Below are 20260 nucleotides of genomic sequence, written 5' to 3'. Positions count from 1 at the left end.
AATGAGGGACCAGTGTTGAGGAGTAGTGAACTGCATGTAGTTCAACTAATAATTCAACTACATTTTGCAGTAGCTTGGTGGTAGTTAAACTAAATTAAAATGTTGGTAGTGTTTTCAGTAATTTCTTTTTTTTGCCATTTAACAGTATAGCTAACTACTGGACATACACACTATTGCTGAAATAGGCAAAGTCCTTTATTTTTTGGCATCAGACTTGCCTAATTGTCACTTGAAACAGTTTTTGTGTTTAATAGGCTAAATGACTAATTCTACTAACATCTGACTCCATAGTGATCTGTTCTTCACATTTCAGATTTAGATATGATACTTGTTCATAAAGCAGTTTGAATGTAGTGAACTACTTTTTCAAAGTAACATCAGTTAAGGAAACTATATTGTCACGGATCCCCCTGGTACTGCTGCTCATTCTGTTCACCAGCTCCGGAGGTCGAGGTGTCACTGAACTGTTTCATTACCACCAACCTCGGACCGTCTTGTCTGATTACACACACCTGGTTCCCATTCCCTCTGATTAGTATGTGTATATATGTGCCCTCTTTTCTCCATTGTCCTTGTCGATCATTGTCCTAGGTCCATTGGTCTTGTGAGTACCTATGCTCTGTTTTATTTTGGGTTTTTGGTGCTACATGTTACTGCATTACGCATTCCTTTGGTTCCCCTACAGTCACCCATTCCGGTTCGAGCTTTGGATAATTGTCCAATAGGGACAGGGCTCATACATCACATCACTGTTCCCGTTTCTCTGCTGACCTATGACACTCATTCAGAACAGATCATCTTTTTGATTATAGACACCCCCACGCACCCCGTTGTTTTAAGTTTCCCCTGGTTGAGTTGGCATAACCCTGTTATTTCCTGGTCCGAGAGGAGACTGCTGGGTGGGTCGCAGGAGTGTCAGAGGTCTATTGTGATGTCAGTCAACACCACTATGGTGGAAAGTCCGGACCACGCCCCTTAAGTAGAATTACCGGAGAAATTCCAGGATCTGCACTGGGTTTTCTCTAAGACCCAGGCTACACACCTGCCTCCTCATCGCCCCTGGGACTGTGCCATTAACCTGCTGTCTGACGCAGCCCTTCCGAGAGGACATCTCTCCTATGCGGAGACCGAGGCCATGGAGATCTACGTACAGGACAGCCTCCAGCAGAGTTTTATCCGCCCCTCTACGTCACCAGCCTCCTCAAGCGTATTTTTTTGTTAAGAAGAAAGATGGGGGACTGCTCCCCTGCATTGACTATCGAACACTAAAGCCACTGTGAAGTTCAGCTATTCTTTACCCCTCATCCCAACCATAATTGAACAAATGCATGGGACGCAGCACTTCACAAAACTGGACTTGAGGAGCACCTACAACCTGGTGCGCATTCGTGCAGGCGACGAATAGAAAACGGCCTTTTCCACGACCACGGGACATTACGAGTATTTGTTTAATGCTCCTTCAGTCTTCCAGACCTTTCTTAACGAAGTGTTTCGGGACATGCTGGTAAGGAGCGTAGTGGTTTATATAAACAACATTTTGGTCAATTCTGCTGACTGTGCCCAGCATGTCTCGTTAGTCAGGTCTGTGCTGGGAAGACTGTTGGAGCATAATCTATATGTTAACTTGTTCGGGCTAGGGGGCAGTATTCGGAAGTTTGGATGAATGAGGTGCCCAAAGTAAACTGCCTGAGTAAGAAGCTAGGATATGCATATACTTGGTAGTATTGGATATAAAACATTCTAAAGTTTCCAAAACTGTTAAAATAATGTATGTGAGTATAACAAAACTGATATGGCAGGCGAAAACCCGAGGACAATCCATCCAAAATGTTATTTTTCAGCTCACCTCTGATTACAATGGCTGGAATAGGAATATAAAAGGAAGTCCTCCTAGGTTGCAGTTCCTAGGGCTTCCACTAGATGTCAACAGTCTTTAGAAAGAGTTTCAGGCTTGTTTTTTGAAAAATGAGATAGAATTTGTAGTTTTTCTAAGTGGCTCCCATTTTGGCTGTAGTGTTTGTAGCGCGTTCCGGTGAGTGCGCGTACTTCGCTATTTATCTATGGTAATGATCTCCGGTATTCTCCGTCTTAAATTGTATCGTTTATTTACATAATAGGGTACCTGAGGATTGATTAGAAACGTTGTATGAATTGTTTAGAAGAAGTTTATTGGTAATTTACGGGATTAATTTTGTATGCATTTTGAACGAGGGACACCGGTGGATTACTGAGTCAAGCGCGCCATTGAAACAGACTTTTTTGGGATATAAAGAAGGACTTTATCGAACAAAAGGACAATTTTTTATGTAGCTTGGACCCTTGTGATTGCAACCAGATGAAGATCTTCAAATGTAAGTTATTTATTTTATCGCTATTTCTGACTTTTGTGACGCATCTGCTTGGTTGGAAAATTTATGTAATGCTTTTGTGTGCGGGGCGCTGTCCTCAGATAATCGCATGGTGTACTTTCTGTAAAGCTTTTTTGAAATCTGACAAAATCTGACACTTGTATTTTCATGAATGTTTAATATTACGATTTCTGTCATTTGAATTTGGCGCTCTGCAATTTCACCGGATGTTGGCCAGGTGGGACAGTAGCGTCCCAATGATCCATAAGAAGTTAAACAAGATTTATTTTTGTTTTTCCAGCAGTCTGTGTCCTTTTAGGGCTACCTCATATCCACAAAGGGAGTGGAGATGGTGGAGCAACGTGTCAGCGCAGTCAGGTCATGGCCCATCCCCAACGCCATGAAAGCAGTCCCGCGATTCCTGGGTTTCGCCAACTTCAGCACGGGGCTTCAGCACGGCTTCAGCACGGTGGTCGCACCTCTTACCTCCCTGCTGAGAGGTCTCCAGCAGCTTCATTGGCTAGCAGAGGCGGAGATGGCGTTCGGGACGCTGAAGGCACACTTCACCACTGCTCCCGTGCTGGCACATCCCGACCCCTCACTTCCCTTCATTGTCGGTGTGGATGCCTCTGAAGTAGGAGTTGGGGCAGTGCTGTCCCATTGCACCGGAACCCCTCCAAAGCTGCGGCCCTGCACCTTTTACTCCAAGCAGCTGAGCCCCACCCAGAGGAACTACGACGTACGGGTCTGGGAACTCTTGGCGGTCGATGAAGGCTCTGAAGGCGTGGAGGCACTGGCTGGAGGGGTCCAAACACCCTTTCCTGATGTGGACGCACCACCGCAACCTGGAGTACATTATCATTGTTTAAATTTAAGTTAAGTCAGTTAAGGACAAATTCTTATTTTCAATGATGGCCTAGGAACAGTGGGTTAACTGCCTTGTTCAGGGGCAGAACGACAGATTTTTACCTTGTCAGCTTGGGGATTTGATCTTACACCCTTTCAGTTACTAGTCCAATGCTCTAACCACTAGGCTACCTGCAGCCCCACCAGGACAGCGAAGAGACTAAACCCGAGACAGGCCAGATGGGCTGTATTCTTCGCCAGGTTCCAATTTACACATTCTTATAGGCCAGGCTCGAAGAACGTGAAGGCGGACTCCCTGTCTTCCCTCTATGATGTAGGGAGAGGAGACCCCCATCATCCCTCCGTTCCGTATGATCGTGCCAGTGGTGTGGGATGTGGATGCCGACATATGGCAGGCCCTGCGTACGGAAACCACAACTCTACAGTGCCCGGAGAACCACGCCTACATGCACACGGGGGTGCGGGACCACCTCCTTACCTGGGCGCACACGGCACCTGTGTCAGGCCATCCTGGGATAGGCCGTATCATTGCCTGCTTGACTGAGAACTACTGGTGGCCCACCTTGTCTAGGGACTTCCTGGTTGTGCCCAGTCTAAGAAACCCAGACACCTCCTCTATGGAAAGCTTCTTCCCCTGCCGGTTCCGCAACAACCCTGGTCTCACCTCTCGGTGGACTTTGTCACTGACCTTCCACCCTCCCAGGGGAACACCACTGTTCTCGTCATTGTGGATTGGTTTTCCAAAGCTTGTCGCCTCGTTCCTCTGCCTGGACTCCCGTCGGCCATGGAAACTGCGGAGGCTCTTTTTACACACGTCTTCTGGCACTACGGGATCCCGGAGGACAATGTGTCAGGCTGTGCCATTTGAAGTAAGAATATACTCAAAAAGGGAGAACAATTATAAAAACCTAGAGACAGGGGCAATAACCAATAAACCGAGTACAATAATCAGAGAAAGAAAAATAATGTGGATATAAATAGGAAGGAATAGAGTGTGGTCAAGCCATCCAGGGCTTAAACAGACCGTTAGAAAGATTTAGCCCTGGAATAGTAGGGAGAAATCTAAGAACAAGAGAAAGAAAGTGGTTTTAATAAAGTGAATAGCATAATAAAACACAACTAGGGAGAAAATAATAAATACAAATACCACAGGAAAATAGGGAGAGGCTTGGAAAATAGTTAATAGAAGGTGTGAAATATAGACGGGAGTGAAGAAATCTATAACACCCTAGACACAGTAGGGAGAGGTTTGGGAATAATAACTATTCATATGTCGACAAACGGCCCCGTTTTTCTCTGTAATATGAAGCTAGAGGATGATTTTAAAACCATGGAGTCGCTGAAAGAAGCGCACGAGAATTTTACCAATTTGGCTCGAATATGGAAAGAATTGAGCAAAAAGGATAATATTAGGGAACATTTCCCTGCTAACGGAGAATTCAAATCAAAAAAAGAATTCAGGGAGGAAATTATGACTTGGCACAATCACATAAAACCAGATATAATCAATATATCAGCGTATTGAATTTAGCGTTCTATCAGTGTAATTGCACTAACCGCATTATTTGAGTATGGATATTGTAAAATGGGGTACTTGGTAAAGTTGCTCAGGCTATTTTGTTTGAATTTCAAAGCACTGGTTTGGATGTACCAGAGTGCAGAAAACTTAGGAATTTACGAATGCGAGTTGAATATGGCCGGTGTCAGTAAACGTCAGGGAAATAACGTAATTTGAATTATTGCCAGCAGCACTGTTAGTCACCAACGTTTTTAACAAACATGTAAAGAGCCTAACCAGCCCTGCGAGTGAGTAGAATGGAGAGTGAAGATGTATTCTCTTGGTTGTGTCTAGAAGTAGCGTTAGCTAAATTAGCTAGCCAACTTCAGCCAGTTAGCTTGAGTGCTTGACTGCCTTTTGGCAAAAAAATAATTATGCATTATGAATCAGAGAGTTTAGATCAACCCTGCTTCTTAGCAGAGCAAGGGCTGAGTAATCCATGTGAGAATCAAGGACAGTGGATATTAGGCAACATACTAGAATGGGCAGTATATATGGGCAAGAGTACGAATGATGTTTAAAAATAGTCAAACTTTGTATCACGCCACATTCAAACAATCACTAAAGGGTGTAGATTTTGGGGTTATGTGTTGATACAATATGTAAGGTAGTGTATTTGTTGTTGGCGTAAAAAGATGAAGAAACTCATATGCCAAACCTCGCCACATTAGTAAACTATGTGGTAGAGCAGGGTCACAAGGAATTATAGCTATGGTAAAGTACAACTGGCAAAAATAAGAGAACATATTTGGGAGCTTCGAGAACCATGCAACTCAAGAAGAAAACCCTAGTAGTTTAAACTTATGAGACTCTCAGAGAATTCATTTATGACACTGAATTGATCTGAGAGTCACAGGGCTATGGTGAAGTTCATATAATTAAAGATGGACTTTATGATAACTCTGACTTGTGTGTGGTTTGCTCTGTCATGATTTGGTAATACAGGACATTTCCAGGACAGTGTGAAGCAGTGGTTAGTGATACAAATATAGTCCTATTGATAAGGAGGATTGATGTAAATGTAGAGTGTTGACAGTATGTGAATAGTAATATGTTATTAGTGTTTTTATAGCACTTTAATGATGCAATATTTTAGTAATTTGAAAAGCTGAGGTTTCAATACAAGGTTAAATGATGAGTAGAGGGATTGAGCCTTGAGATTGTAAAAAAGAGTCACTGCGGTTGAAAGGGAGCAGGCAGTGGGACATTTGAAGTAGAGGTATGAGAAACATTCTTGGACAGTTTCTGATTATTGTTGCTTGGTTTTATAGTTAGGTAACACCAGTGAATTTGAGCAGGAAGTTAATGTATTCTAAAATTATAATCGGTTTCCATTAAGTGGAATAGTGTCCAGTAATAAAAGTAGAATGAAATAAGTATTGACTGTTAAGCTGATGAGACAGCTCTGACTTTTTGAAGGTTCTACATGTGTTAAACAACAGTTTTGTATTTTACTAAAGTAATGCAACAGGTTAAACTGATAGGATTACCAGAAAGGGGTTCTGGGATTGTTTATTTTAGATGGGGTCGAATCCACTTAATGGAACACTGTATTATCTGATGTGTCTTGAGTAGGATTCTTGCTTCCAGGACTGATGGAAGTCCAATACAGTATGTATGTTAATTAAGGGAGACAACTCTTTATTAGATGCCTGGGATCAAATATCACTGATTCCTTAAGATGAGAAATTGACTACATTTGCGACAGGAAAAAGTATTAAATTTAGAAAGGTTAACAGGAACAATCTAAGGTGAAACAGCTGTTACATATGGTGATTGGACATTGGTCTAGTAATGATACCAGGATAATTGTACATGGTTAAGGAAGAGAGTGACCAATCATATAATACCATATGGGAGTGAATTGTGTCTAAGGGTAGTGCATGATAAATAAAGAATTGGGTGGATTAAAACAAACATTTAATGATTGGAGTAAGGACAGTGGATTTAGCATTATCATGTTTGGTTCATAAATAATACTTTGGGATGGCTGATTAAGATGTAGCATAGTGAATGCTAACGAAATGTACACTTTCTTTTCCAGAAGAGGAGGGGTTTTCATTATCTCTCTTTGAAATGTTTCTTGAGGCTATGGTCTTGGGAGAGTGGTTAGTGAAATATAGCAGTTTGATAGGTACAGTTGAAGTCAGAAGTTTACATACACCTTAGCCAAATACATTTAAACTCAGTGTTTCACAATTCCTGACATTTAATCAGAGTAAAAATTCCCTGTCTTAGGTCAGTTAGGATCACCACTTTGTCAGAATAATAGTAGAGAGAATGATGTATTTCCTTCCTGAGTGGTACGACGGCTGTGTTGTCCCATGGTGTTTATACTTGCGAACTATTGTTTGTACTGATGAACGTGGTACCATCAGCCGTTTGGAAATTGCTCCCAAGGACTAACCAGACTTGTGGCGGTCTAGAATTTATTTTCTGAGGTCTTGGCTGATTTCTTTTGATTTTCCCATGATGTCAAGCAAAGAGGCAATGAGTTTAAAGGTAGGCCTTGAAATACATCCACAGGTACACCTCCAATTGACTCAAATGATGTCAATTAGCCGATCAGAAGCTTCTAAAGCCATGAATTATAAGTGAAATAATCTGTCTGTAAACAAATGTTGTGTCATGCACAAAGTAGATGTCCTAACGGACTTGATAAAACTATAGTTTGTTAACAAGAAATTTGTACTACTACAAATGTACTTTGTCCGTCTGCATATAGAAGGAAAGATATATGTTAAGAAGGGATGACAGTTACTCCAAATGGAGTTTGATATGTAAATTGCTGATTTTATATATAATTTTTTTGTTTCGATACAAATTTAACCAGATTGGGATTTATGGAGTGTGGGATTTCTGTGATAACTTTCTGATCTGGTAACTCTCATTTTGAAAATGGTTTTAGTAGTAACAGTATGCTGTTATGCTCTTTGACATTTGTCATAGAGATAACGTTATTAAGAAAAGGTTACTGAATAATTCGTCATATAGTCAATGCTTGTCTGGATTTCCTGAAACAGAAATGAATTGAACTAAACTGTTGTCCTGATCTATGTTTTATTTTAGGTTATCATGGAAGGTGACGTCAGATCGTGTCTTAATGCATGGTAGGAATCATTTGACCACAAACAGTGTGTGTGAACCTCAACACCCTCCCTAACCGGCTGAAGAAAGAGTGACAAAGGCATGCAATACGACAGTGACTTTTAACACTTCTACTTGAGTCCGAGCTATAAACCGGGGCAGGAATGTTGAGAGAGCGTGTGGAGTGAACGTGAAGAGAGAACGGCTCAGGTGAGAGACTTGTTTATGTGGGAGAGACGGATGTGTCTATTTGGAAATTTAAATTGGGACATTATCAAGGGCCATCAAATGGGACAGGCAAGAGTTACATGTGCCGTTGGGAAGATGAACTATAAACGATATCTGAAAAAGACACGCTGGAATGAAAAGTGCCAGGAGAAAGACAGGGGGGGGTCTACACACTGCGAACAATATAGACTACGGATGCATTGTGATACTGATCTTTCATTACCAGGCCACTTGCAACAGGAAAACAGGGCCAAAGGGGGGCTGTAATGAGAAGCGGTATTAACAGCAATAAAAGGTTCCATTTACAAATGTACATTCTAACCAGGATGATGTGTGCTAACCTAAGAAGCTGGAATCGAGTCATATACTCAAAGTAAGCACTAAGGATTGTCATTCTGAATTTGGGTTGGATAATTTATAAAATGTTGTAGTTATGATTCGGATACAGCGAGAGAGAGTTGATTTTGAACGGTAAGGGGTGACGGCACTGCTCAAATTTATTAGGCCAAGGGAGGCTCCAGAAACCTTATTTCTAAGTGTCCTCCGACAGGGAAGTTGTTAGAGAACTCACTGAGTTTTTTTGTTTTCTTTTGTTTAACCATATAATCAGAATTGTAGTTTAAGTCCCATCAATGAGTGATGTGAAATTATTAAACATGTCTTTTTTTTCTCTTTCCTTTTCAAGACAATATCTTTATTAGGTTTTGTGGAGCATCAGAGTGATCAATGTTCCAGAGGAGGGATTGATGTATATTGACTAATTGATTTGAGAATGTTGTAGTATATTTATAATTAAAGAAGTGCATTAGGAGGATTATTGACTAGTGTGTTATGGGTTAGATGGAATTATATATGTGCAAATGTATCTGTAGCAGGAGGAGGTGTTTGAGACAGAATGTTTACATAGGGCTGTTAAGTGGGATGGAACGTGACTGCAGTAAAGATCTGTGGAGGCTCATAAATTAACGTCGTGCTGATAGAGGAGTATAAATGCCCAGAGACTGTATATTGTTACAGGCGATAGCTCATAGGAGAGGGAGGACAGCTAACTGTGCACAATATAGGGAGTTAATTAAGTTAAATTGAACATTACACATACCCAGATCATGGTGAGAGTAGAAGAGATAGTGATGGCAATTCAGACACTATGGTAAACTTTCAAGAAACCTGTGACTCAGAGTTTTGTTAGGTTGGATATTCTTCCAACTCATTAATCTCTTTCCCAATTTCTAACAACCGGTGAACATTTGACAGATTACATGCAGGAGATATTCTCATGGCAGTCACCGTAGGGACCGTAATTGAAGGAGACTATAGGCATGGGCCATGTTAGTAGTAGCAGGGGTTATTTTAGTAGCATTTTTGGGATATCAGTTTATGAGGACTCCTGCCACATGGCTTGGTAGCTGGTAACTGGCAGACCAATTGGAGTAAGGGGGGCCTGTTATTCAAATGTAACATATTAGTGATCTTGCCATAAGAGGAGGGTCTATGTTGTCAGGAAATGACCCATGCGTTGCCTTGTGTATATCCTCATGTGAAAGCGGAGATAACCAAGGAAGCGGGCTGAATTCTGGAGATTGAGTGTACATCAAGATACACCAGGCGGTGGGTGTTGGGACAGAACATGTGTGACATCTTAGAGTAAAATAAGTGCACTCTATATATGTGTGTCTCGGTCATTAGACACCATTAGACATGCACCTGTCTGGGGAGTGGACATGTCTGTTTATTTTTGTACCATTGCTATGGCCTATTATTTACTGTTGCTATGGTTACACCTATTGAGAATTTTCTAGTACATGTGTGCCCATTATACATTTTGAAGTAGTCAGCGGGATAAGTGCATTCTATATGTGTGTCTAGGTCATTAGACACCATTAGACATGTGTAACAGTATAACTTTAGACCGTCCCCTCGCCCATACCCGGGCGCGAACCAGGGACCCTCTGCACACATCAACAAAAGTCACCCTCGAAGCATCGTTACCCATCGCTCCACAAAAGCTGTGGCCCTTGCAGAGCAAGGGGAACTACTACTTCAAGGTCTCAGAGCAAGTGACTTCACCAATTGTAACGCTATTTAGCACGAACCACCGCTAACTAAGCTAGCGTTTCACATCCGTTACACTCACCCCCCTTTTGACCTCCTCCTTTTCTGCAGCAACCAGTGATCCGGGTCAACAGCATCAATGTAACAGTACAACTTTATAAACCGTCCCCTCGCGCATACCCGTGCTCGAACCAGGGACCCTCTGCACACATCAACAACAGTCACCCACGAAGCATCGTTACCCATCGCACCACAAAAGCCGCGGCCCTTGCAGAGCAAGGGGAACAACTACTTCAAGGTCTCAGAGCAAGTGACGTCACCGATTGAAACGCTATTTAGCGCGAACCACCGCTAACTAAGCTAGCGTTTCACATCCGTTACACAGGCACCTGCCTTGAGAGTGGGAATGTCTGTTTTTTTTGTGCCATTGCTATGGCCTAATGTTTCTATGCCCTAATGTGAAACGAGCAAAAATTAGGCAAGGCAAAAAGGCAAAAAGATAATGATGGTAAAATGCCAGAGGGGATGAATCATTAACATAAAGAGGAGTTACTATGTCACACCCTGACCATAGTTTGCTTTGTATGTTTCTATGTTTTGTTTGGTCAGGGTGTGATCTGAGTGGGCATTCTATGTTGTGTGTCTAGTTTGTCTGTTTCTGTTATGGTTGATATGGTTCTCAATCAGAGGCAGGTGTTCGTCATTGTCTCTGATTGGGAACCATATTTAGGTAGCCTGTTTGGTGTTGGGTTTTGTGGGTGATTGTTCCTGTCTCTGTGTTTGTTTGCACCAGATAGGGCTGTTTCGGTTTTTCACGTTACGTTTATTGTTTTTGTAATTGTTCGTTATCATCTTGATTAAAGATAACCACGCTGCATTTTGGTCCGCCTCTCCTTCACCAGAAGAATCCCGTTATATACTGTGTTCATGAACCAGCTCGGCTTATATTACTTTGTAATAAAGTCTATTTGAACTCACAGGATCTGGTATTTGAGAAATATTATTGATTGAATATTTCCACGGCATGGTATGTACGTACGGTCACTGTGGGGACAACGTCATCGATACACTTATTGATGAAGCCAATGACAGATGTAGTGTACTCATCAATGCCATTGGAGGAATCCAAGAACATATTTCAGTCTGTGCTAGCAAAACAGTCCTGTAGCTTAGCATATGTTTCATTTGACCATGTTTTTATTGATCTAGTCACTGGTGCTTCCTGCTTTAATTTTTGCTTGTAAGCAGGAATCAGGAGGATGGAATTATGGCCAGATAGGCACGAATGGAGGGCGAGGGAGAGCTTTGTATGTGTCTCTGTGTGTGGAGTATAGGTAATCCAGAGTTATTTTCCCTCTGGTTGCATATTTAACATGCTGATAGAAATTTGTTAAAAATTATTTAAGTTTCCCTGCATTAAAGTCCACGGCTACTTGGAGCGCCGCCTCTGGGTGAGTGTTTTCTTGTTTGCTTATGGCGGAATACAGCTCATTCAATGCTTTCTTAGTGCCAACCTCTGACTGAGGTGGGTTGTAAACAACTACAAAGAATACAGATGAGAACTCTCAGTAGGTAGTGTGGTCTACAGCTTATCATGATATACTCAACCTCAGGTGAGCAATAGCTCGAGACTTCCTTAGATATAGTGCACCAGCTGTTATTTACAAAAATACATAGTCCACCGCCCCTTGTCTTACCAGCCGCTGTTCTATCGTCCGGTACATCGTATAAGCAGCCAGATGTATGTTGATATTGTCGTCGTTCAGCCATGACTCCGTGAAGCATAAGATGTTACAGTTTATAATGTCCCGTTGATAGTTTAATCTTCCCCGTAACTCGTCAATTTTATTGTCCAAAGATTGCACGTTTGCTAGCAGAATTGAGGGAAGTGGGGATTGATTCGATCGCCTTCAAATTCTCCGAAGGCAGCCCTCTGTCCGGCCTATCTTTCTCCGCCTCCTCTTCATGCAGATCACGGGGGTCGGGGCCTGTTCCAGAGGGAGCCGTATATCCTCTGCCTCGGTGAGTGGTCAGTAATCACAGTCCTGATGTCTAGAAGTTATTTCCGATCATAAAAGACGGTAGCGGCAACATTATGTACAAAATGAGTAAAAACAAAATTGTTACAAACAACGCAGATAAACAAACAAAAAAACACAATCGTTTGGGGGCATGTAAAATGTTTGCCTTCTGCTCCAGCGCCATCTTACAAGCATTTGGGGTCACGTAGAAATGTCCTTGTTTTTGAAAGAAAAGCACATTTTTTTGTCCAATAAAATAACATACAATTGATCAGAAATACAGTGTAGACATTGTTGTAAATGACTATTGTAGCTGGACACAGCAATTTTTTAAAATGGAATATCTACATAGGTGTACAGAGGCCCATTATCAGCAACCATCACTCCTGTGTTCCAATGGCACATTTTGTTTGCTAATCCAAGTTCTGCATTTTAAAATGCTAATTGATCATTAGAAAACCCTTTTGCAATTATGTTAGCACAGCTGAAAACTGTTGTTCTGATTAAAGAAGCAATACAACTGGCCTTCTTTAGACTAGTTGAGTATCAGCAAAATGGCCAGAAATATATCACTTTAAAAAAAATTGTTCTGAGAAATGTCTAGGCGAGAAATTGCCAAGAAACTGAAGATCTCGTACAATGCTGTGTACTACTCCCTTCACAGAACAGTGCAAACCAGCTCTAAACAGACTAGAAAGAGGAGTGGGAGGCCCCGGTGCACAACTGAGCAAGAGGACAAGTACATTAGATTGTTTAGTTTGAGAAACAGACGCCTCACAAGTCCGCAACTGACAGATTCAATAAATTGTACCCACAAAACACCAGTCTCAACATCAGTGATGAGGCAACTCCGGGATGCTGGCCTTCTTTTGAACGGCAGTGTATATTTTTTCTCTTGCCAATTTCATGGTATCCTCAGCCCAAATTATGGAATTTCTTGTGGAAGAATGGGTGTTGCATCACTCCAATAGAGTTTCAGAGGTGCACTGAAGCTGTTCTGGCGGCTCGTGCTGGCCCATCGCCCTATTAAGACACTTTATGTTGGTGTTTCCTTTATTTAGAAACTACCATGCAGTATTGAGAGAGTCTACCAAAACAAATAACTTATTTTCTTCAAAACTCCTAATCCCCAAAATGGGAGAACTAAACAATATTTATATTTTGGAGGATGTGGAAATGGTCCATGGACACTTAAGGGACAGTTATGACAAGTGTGTTCCATTTGGTGATCTCATGAAGGACAGGAAACACACATAACTGTATCTCTTAAAGTGTACATTTCCCAGCTGTCAGGTTTACATATAAATATTGTGAAACGTATGTGATTAAACATGAAACTATTTGTGAAAAGATGTATTGTGATGCTAACCTTCTAAATGAGAGTACAGGTTTTCATATAAAGTTAACCAAATCAATAGCCACGCCCACGTGAGCATAGGTGGTACGTAGGCGTCATGGTCCGCCCTTTAAATAAAACCCACTCCTAAAGAAATTCACACCAGACTAGAAAACATACAGCTGACGCTTCATGTGAAATGGTTTAAACTACAACTCTGCCAAAGAGAACCACGGTAAGCCGGACGTCTCGAATGGTTAAGAAGTCAGAGAACACCGGGACAGAGTCCCCACATTGGAATGGCTACATTTCTATACGCCACGGAGACCTAACAGCTGTAGTTTGGCTACACAGGTGGAAATGGTTAAACTCTGAGACTATTGATCACTACAGAATAAGAGTAAATCTTAGACGCATAATTACTAGTCTGCAGCTAGAAATTACATAAGTCTATTACGAGAAAACTGTCAACCGCCGAAGCAGCTATTATAGAAGAACATTTCCGAATGGTACTCTGAAGTATCCATTCTTGCCACCTACAACCATGAAAGGCATTGTAACTTCTGGGAAAGTTAACCAGAGACTCTGATGAACTCTACAGGACAATTGAGGATTCCAACAGAGAAGACAACAAAGACATACGGGTGTAAATATATAAATTGCAATTATTCTCGAATGAGTGGCCGTTCACGTGCAAAGGATTAGCACTTCAATGACTATAATTATAGACTGTGTGTAGTGAATCCATGTTGTCTTTCCCGCTCTTTCTCAGTCCCGACCCCTTTCCTTTGTCTACCAAGCCGTCATATCGGCTTAGCCCACTAGGGACTTTTCTATCATTGTTAGTAACCAATATCTACTGTTTGTTTTGGCTAGGGTTCGTGCAGATATCCAAGGGTTTGCGACGTTCAGTAATGAGAATTGAGGTAATAATAATTCATCATTCATTGATCAGATATTAAAATATCTGAATAGTTATATTCTGAAAATTATAACTTTAATTTCAAAATGTTCTGTGGGGCCCTGACTTCCTAGTTAGCTTCATTGGGATAGGGAGCAGTATTTTCAAGTCTGGATGAAAAGCATGCCCCAAGTAAACTGCCTGTTTCTCAGGCCCAGAAGCTGGGATATGCATATAATTGGTATACTTAGATAGAAAACACTATAACGTTTCTAAAACTGTTAAAATTATGTCTGTGAGTATAACATAACTTATTTGGCAGGTGAAACCCCGAGGACAAACCATCCAGGTAAACAAAACATTGAGGTCACTTTGTTTTCAGTTGGTTTTCTATGGGAAACTATATTTATGAGGACCTGGTTGCAGTTCCTATGGCTTCCACCAGATGCCAACAGTCATTAGAAATTGGTTGATGTTTTTCTTTTGAGAAATGAAGAAGTAGGGCTGTTCATTGTGAGTGTCAAGCCAAGTGGACTCTTCTGTGTGGCGCGCGTGAACTGGAGCTCTCTCCACGTTGTTTTTATCCGCTATTGAACACAGTATATTCCGTCTTAAATTTGATCGATTATTTACGTTGTAAGATATCTAAGGTTGGATTAGGAAAGTTGTTTGAAATGTTTGGACCAAGTTCGCAGATATACTTTGTGGTCATGTTGGGCGAGTTGGAACCGGTGTATTTCTGAATCAAACGAGCCAAATAAATTGACATTTTGGCGATATAAAGAAGGAATTTATCGAACAAAAGGACCATTTGTGATGTTTCTGGGACATTTTGGAGTGCCAACAGAAGAAGATCTTCAAAGGTAAGGCATGAATTATATTGTTATTTCTGACTTTTGTGTCGCACCTGCCTAGTTGAAATATGTTTTCCATGTGTTGGTATGCGGGGCGCTGTCCTCAGATAATCGCAGGGTTTGCTTTCGCCGTAAAGCCTTTTTGAAATCTGACAAGGCGGCTGAATTAACAACAAGTTAAGCTTTATTTTGATGTATTGCACTTGTGATTTTATGAAAGCTCTGCAATTTCACCGGATGTTGTCAAGGGACGCTAGCGTTCCACTGATCCGAAAGAAGTTAATTCACGTTTAAATAATTAGTTTTAAATCTAGAGAATTGATTTGATAAAATAATAGTTTTCACATTTAATGATAGTCACAGACACGACAGAGGCAAACCCATATTCGGCAAATGGAGCCATTTCCCACTAATCTTTGGCGGGCAGCTTTGTTAATTAATGGGAGTATGGGAGCAGGCAGGGTGAAGGTCCCTCCTCTCTCTCTCTCTCCTCCAGTCACAGCGACAGGTTGACCCAGATTAACCATCTGTCACTGCTGCGACGCATCACACTTCACACATTGGCCCCGTTGAGATTAGTGGCATATGCTGGTGTTCCTGCTGCTGTTGGTGGATTGGGGCTGGAGGCTGGTCTGGCAGATGATATACCGAGTGAGGGCTGTGGGCCCTGGGTTGGCAGCTCAGAGAGGAGCCCTGGCCCCTGGCACTGCTCTGGAGAGACCTGGAGATTCTCTGGAGGGACCTGGACTCAACTAAGTCTGGATTTGAAGGGTCAACCCACAAGGAAGGTCGTCACTCTAATTCACCTTAATGCTGCAGCTTCACATCTTGACCAACAGATCACACTATACATAGTCCGGTTACACTCATAAACCGTTAAAGTGTGTAAGAAAGTGTTTGAAACAACCCTTTTTACAATATGTCTTATAACCAATGAAAGGCTTGGATATGTCTTTCTATGCCACATCCCTGTGACAATGCTGGCGGATTTTCAGAAGCTGACCGCATAACATGACAAAAGCATATGACAGGTTAATCAGAAGGGGTGAATAAGGTGATAAGAGTGGAAAGCAACACCCCACAACACCGTAGTCTCTAGCATGTTCTGGGCAAGAAGGTAGCTCCATGAAGAAGTCTATTAATAAATCCAGAACTCATCACTGCTCTGAATCTGCTAGTACTTCATGTGCCCCCTGTTGTCCGCAAGAACATCCACCTCCTACATAATCGCCCACGTCTGCTGATAGAGATCCATGTGCAGCAGCTCGCTACAATGCAAAACCCACCACATGCACTATAAGACTCTCTTCTGTTTCACAGCTATTCAGAGCACAACAAAGGGAAGTCCTCTTTAAAGCCTTCTCACAAAAACTGGGCAAAAACTAAATCAACATTGCTTCCATGTAATTTCAAACCCCCCAAAATGATGTGATGACGTTAAATCTACTTGAAAAATGGATGGTAAACCCAGGGCTGATGGTAAACCCATTCAGCTAAGCAACCAACGTTATAGTATGCTATTGATTACTTGATGAAAGACCCATATATGAAGACCCATATTTAGTCATGTGGACAAATTACAGTGTTTGTGTCAGCTTTAAAACAACGTTCATTTATTCTCTGGAATGTCTGTCAGGTCTGGTTTAGTAGAACTAAGAAGCTAATCTGATATGGACATCTACGAACAAAAATGAGTCAGCATCAGGAAAACAATAATCCAATGTGATTTTGAACGTTACATAATCAGTTTCGGTGTTCATGCCAAATATTGACCATGACATAAGGGTCTACATTTAGAGAAAGCACTTCATTATACATAGATTTGTCTTATAAATGTATTAAGACAAGGTTGAGAGCATGTTAAGGAACATAATGTGCATGAGGGTAGGGATAACAATGCTTTATAAATAATCAGAATGTACACTCAGTTAGTCATTAGGGCGTTGTCACGCCTTGGTCATAGTGTTTTGTGTTTTAGTTATATAGTTGGTCAGGCCAGGGTGTGACATGGGTTTATGTGTTGTATTTCGTATTTCGTATTGGTTTTGTATTATTGGGATTGCGGTTGAGTAGGGGTGTTGTTAGGCTGGGCTGCCTGAGGCGGTTCTCAATTAAGAGTCAGGTGCTTCTCGTTGTCTCGGATTGGGAACCGTATTTAGGTAGCCTGAGTTCGCGTTGTATTTCGTGGGTGATTGTCCCTGTCTCTGTGGAGTGTTCACCAGATAGGCTGTAATTAGAATTCACGTTCCGTTTGTTGTTTTGTATTCATTCAGTTATTTCATGTATCGCTATATTCTTTCATTAAAGTCATGAGTAACCTACACGCTGCATTTCGGTCCGACTCTCTTCATTCTACAAACGAAGAACGCCGTTACAGGCGTCTGACTATTTCAATCAGTCTGAATGACAATGTGCCATATCAACTTAGCTCTGTCATTCCTCTAATGCTACAGACATAACTCACAGAGTAAACAAGAAATTGTGACATGGCTGCATATTTCTCTGTTTTCACGAATGCTTCCAACGGATGGAAACATGAGCCCACAGTGAAACTCTGATGACGAGTAGGCCTTGGAATGCCTGTGGTTTGGAAATCTGAAATTCCAATCTAAAAAGTTGAATGAACATGCCATATCTCCAGCTTCACTGGCATCACCGCCTATTCTGATTAGTATGAAGGCACCACAGGGCTAAATAATATTTCCCAGGCTTGGAGGGAAATATCATTCCAATTAAGAAAATCATTCCAATCCCTGTCATCAAAACAAATAGCTATTTTAACCAGAGACTTTACCAGAAAAGTCAGACTTCTAAAATCCCTTCGAGATGCACCTTAGCATCCCATGACTTTTCCACATCGCTGTGTTCTTTCTCAAGGTGTGACAGAGTTTCACATGGACACGTTCTCCTGAGAGTGCCTAAAGTGATGTCAGCGCTGCCAGCTCCTGCACTCTGTGGCCTGGGTGTGTGGCGTGGGACTGGGGATCATCTGTCCCCCCTTGGTTCCCACAGAGCCCTGGGCCGGACCAGGTCCCAGCCGGGCGTGGTGATGTCAGCTGACAGAGCAGGCATTGAATGACGTGGCGGGCGGATGCTCTAATTAAGCTCATGGTGTTTGTCTACTTTCTCTGCACAGACGAGAATGCCCAACGGCCTGTGAGTCACGCATCCTGAGAGTACTGGCAGAATAAGAGGGGGTGTGTCCTGTACACACTCAGCTTGCAGCGCAGTGATAGGGCCATGTGAGAAACACCCAACCAGGACGAGCAGGGCCTATGGGCAGAGAGAACACACCCAACAACACAGCCACCAGCGCCTGACATTTCAGGAACAATGTGACGCTAACAACACTGTTTGTTTTGAGCCAAAAGTGCACGTTGAAGGGAGGAATCTTTTTATAACAGAGAAATTATGTCACTGAGACGAATAGTGTAGGCTCACTGGCATGTCAGTTAATACCTTGACAATGCAAGGATGACACTACAGACACATACTGTATCCTCAAACTATCCTACACCACAATGAGAGGTGAATGTGAGTGATTCAATGGCATGTCAGGTATCATTATGATGAGCTGAACTAGCATGATAGCGAATGAAAGCAGACATTATCTCTGTCATTTTGGTTATGGATTGTGCTTAGTTCTATGACAGTTATTGTAATTGTACAATTATCAAAAACACAGGGGAAATGTTTTAGGTACAATCTCTGTAGTAGCATCCTTTTGGTTGAACATTTCATGGCAAACAAATGCCTATTGAATAATTAGGCACCGATTCAGATGACTGGAATGACACATTTTCAGTCAAGAAACATTGCTTGTTTTAGATGGTGACATTGTCTTTATTCTATTTTTGCTTCACCACTAGGCTACAGCAGCATGTATAACATATTCCTAGCATGCCTAAGCAAATGTTCTGCACCCTCTACCTCTGTACAATATCCTCACACTCAAGTCTCTCCTGTAATCTATCTAATGTATGCAATGCATCGTAGTGCATACTGTGGCTACAGAGTTTGACCACAGGGTAGTATAGCAGGAAATTAACAGCACATTTTTCTCTTTGACCCATGGCAAAATGTGAAGGTTAGCTGTCTTTCCAGTTACGTATCTATGGCTGTGTAAGAATGATCTCACCTGAGAAAGAAGCCATAAAACAAAGATTAATATACAGTATGACTGCATTATACACAAAAATGGACTGAGCATAGCTTGGACTAATCCAGGTCCAGGCTGATGGTTAGGCCTACACAGATACACAGAGGGGACGGGTCTCTGTGTCCACCTACCCCTCTCTGTTGTCGTCTTCGTCCAGGTTGGAGATGAGCTGGGAACCGGCCAGGGAGATGTCCAGTGCGGCCAGAGGCAGGTCTCTGTAAGCAAAGCTGCCTAGCTGGACTGGATTTTGACACTGGTTGTCCTCCTCCACCTGCTGGGAGATCACCTCCAGCTCTGAGGCTCTGGCCTGGGGAGGGGCCCTGGAGGACACAACGTACGTAACACCATGGACACTCTGTTAGTAGTAGTGGAGGGCCCAGGACTCACACATTCAACTAAACAAATGAATCTTCTCTCACAATCTAATCGTAAAGTACTTCAGAGTTTGGTCTTTCACTGATCAACAAAATAGTTACAAAAGGCAAGGGACAATATCTATTAGAACCCATTTTTCAGAGATACAGGTGTGTAGGGACAATAATACATTACAGCCTACATCATGGAAACAGATGATGGGTTACACAAACTGTACTTCCTCAAATGGTGAATCAGATACAACATCCACAACAATGGTATTTTCTCTTATTAAGAAGAGCTTGACCTGAATAAGCAAGTGAGATAGTGAAACCTGATTATATAAATGTAAATGTCAGCATATTGCTATACACTACAGCAGTTTTCCCCAAACTTTTTATAGCCCCGTACCCCTTCAAACATTCGACCTCCAGCTGCGTAATCCCTCTTGCGCCAGGGTCATTGAACTCTCAATTGTTGTTTTTTGCCATCATT

The 20260-nt window shown here is 41.9% G+C and overlaps 1 protein-coding gene across 1 annotated transcript in view; it reads right to left on the bottom strand.

Moving 5' to 3' along the window:
• The window catches only part of LOC115109415 (transmembrane protein 266-like), a 74988-nt gene that overhangs the window by 29955 nt on the left and 24773 nt on the right, over positions 1-20260 (bottom strand). The window contains exon 3 of the mRNA XM_029634291.2: positions 19543-19731. Within this exon, the coding sequence (XP_029490151.1) occupies positions 19543-19731 (189 nt within the window). The remainder of the gene's footprint in view (positions 1-19542; positions 19732-20260) is intronic.

This window comes from Oncorhynchus nerka, linkage group LG25 (genome assembly GCF_034236695.1).
Source record: "Oncorhynchus nerka isolate Pitt River linkage group LG25, Oner_Uvic_2.0, whole genome shotgun sequence".
Lineage (NCBI taxonomy): Eukaryota > Metazoa > Chordata > Actinopteri > Salmoniformes > Salmonidae > Oncorhynchus > Oncorhynchus nerka.
The sequence above is the reverse complement of the archived record's forward strand: the minus strand, read 5'-3'. Positions and strand labels throughout refer to the sequence as shown.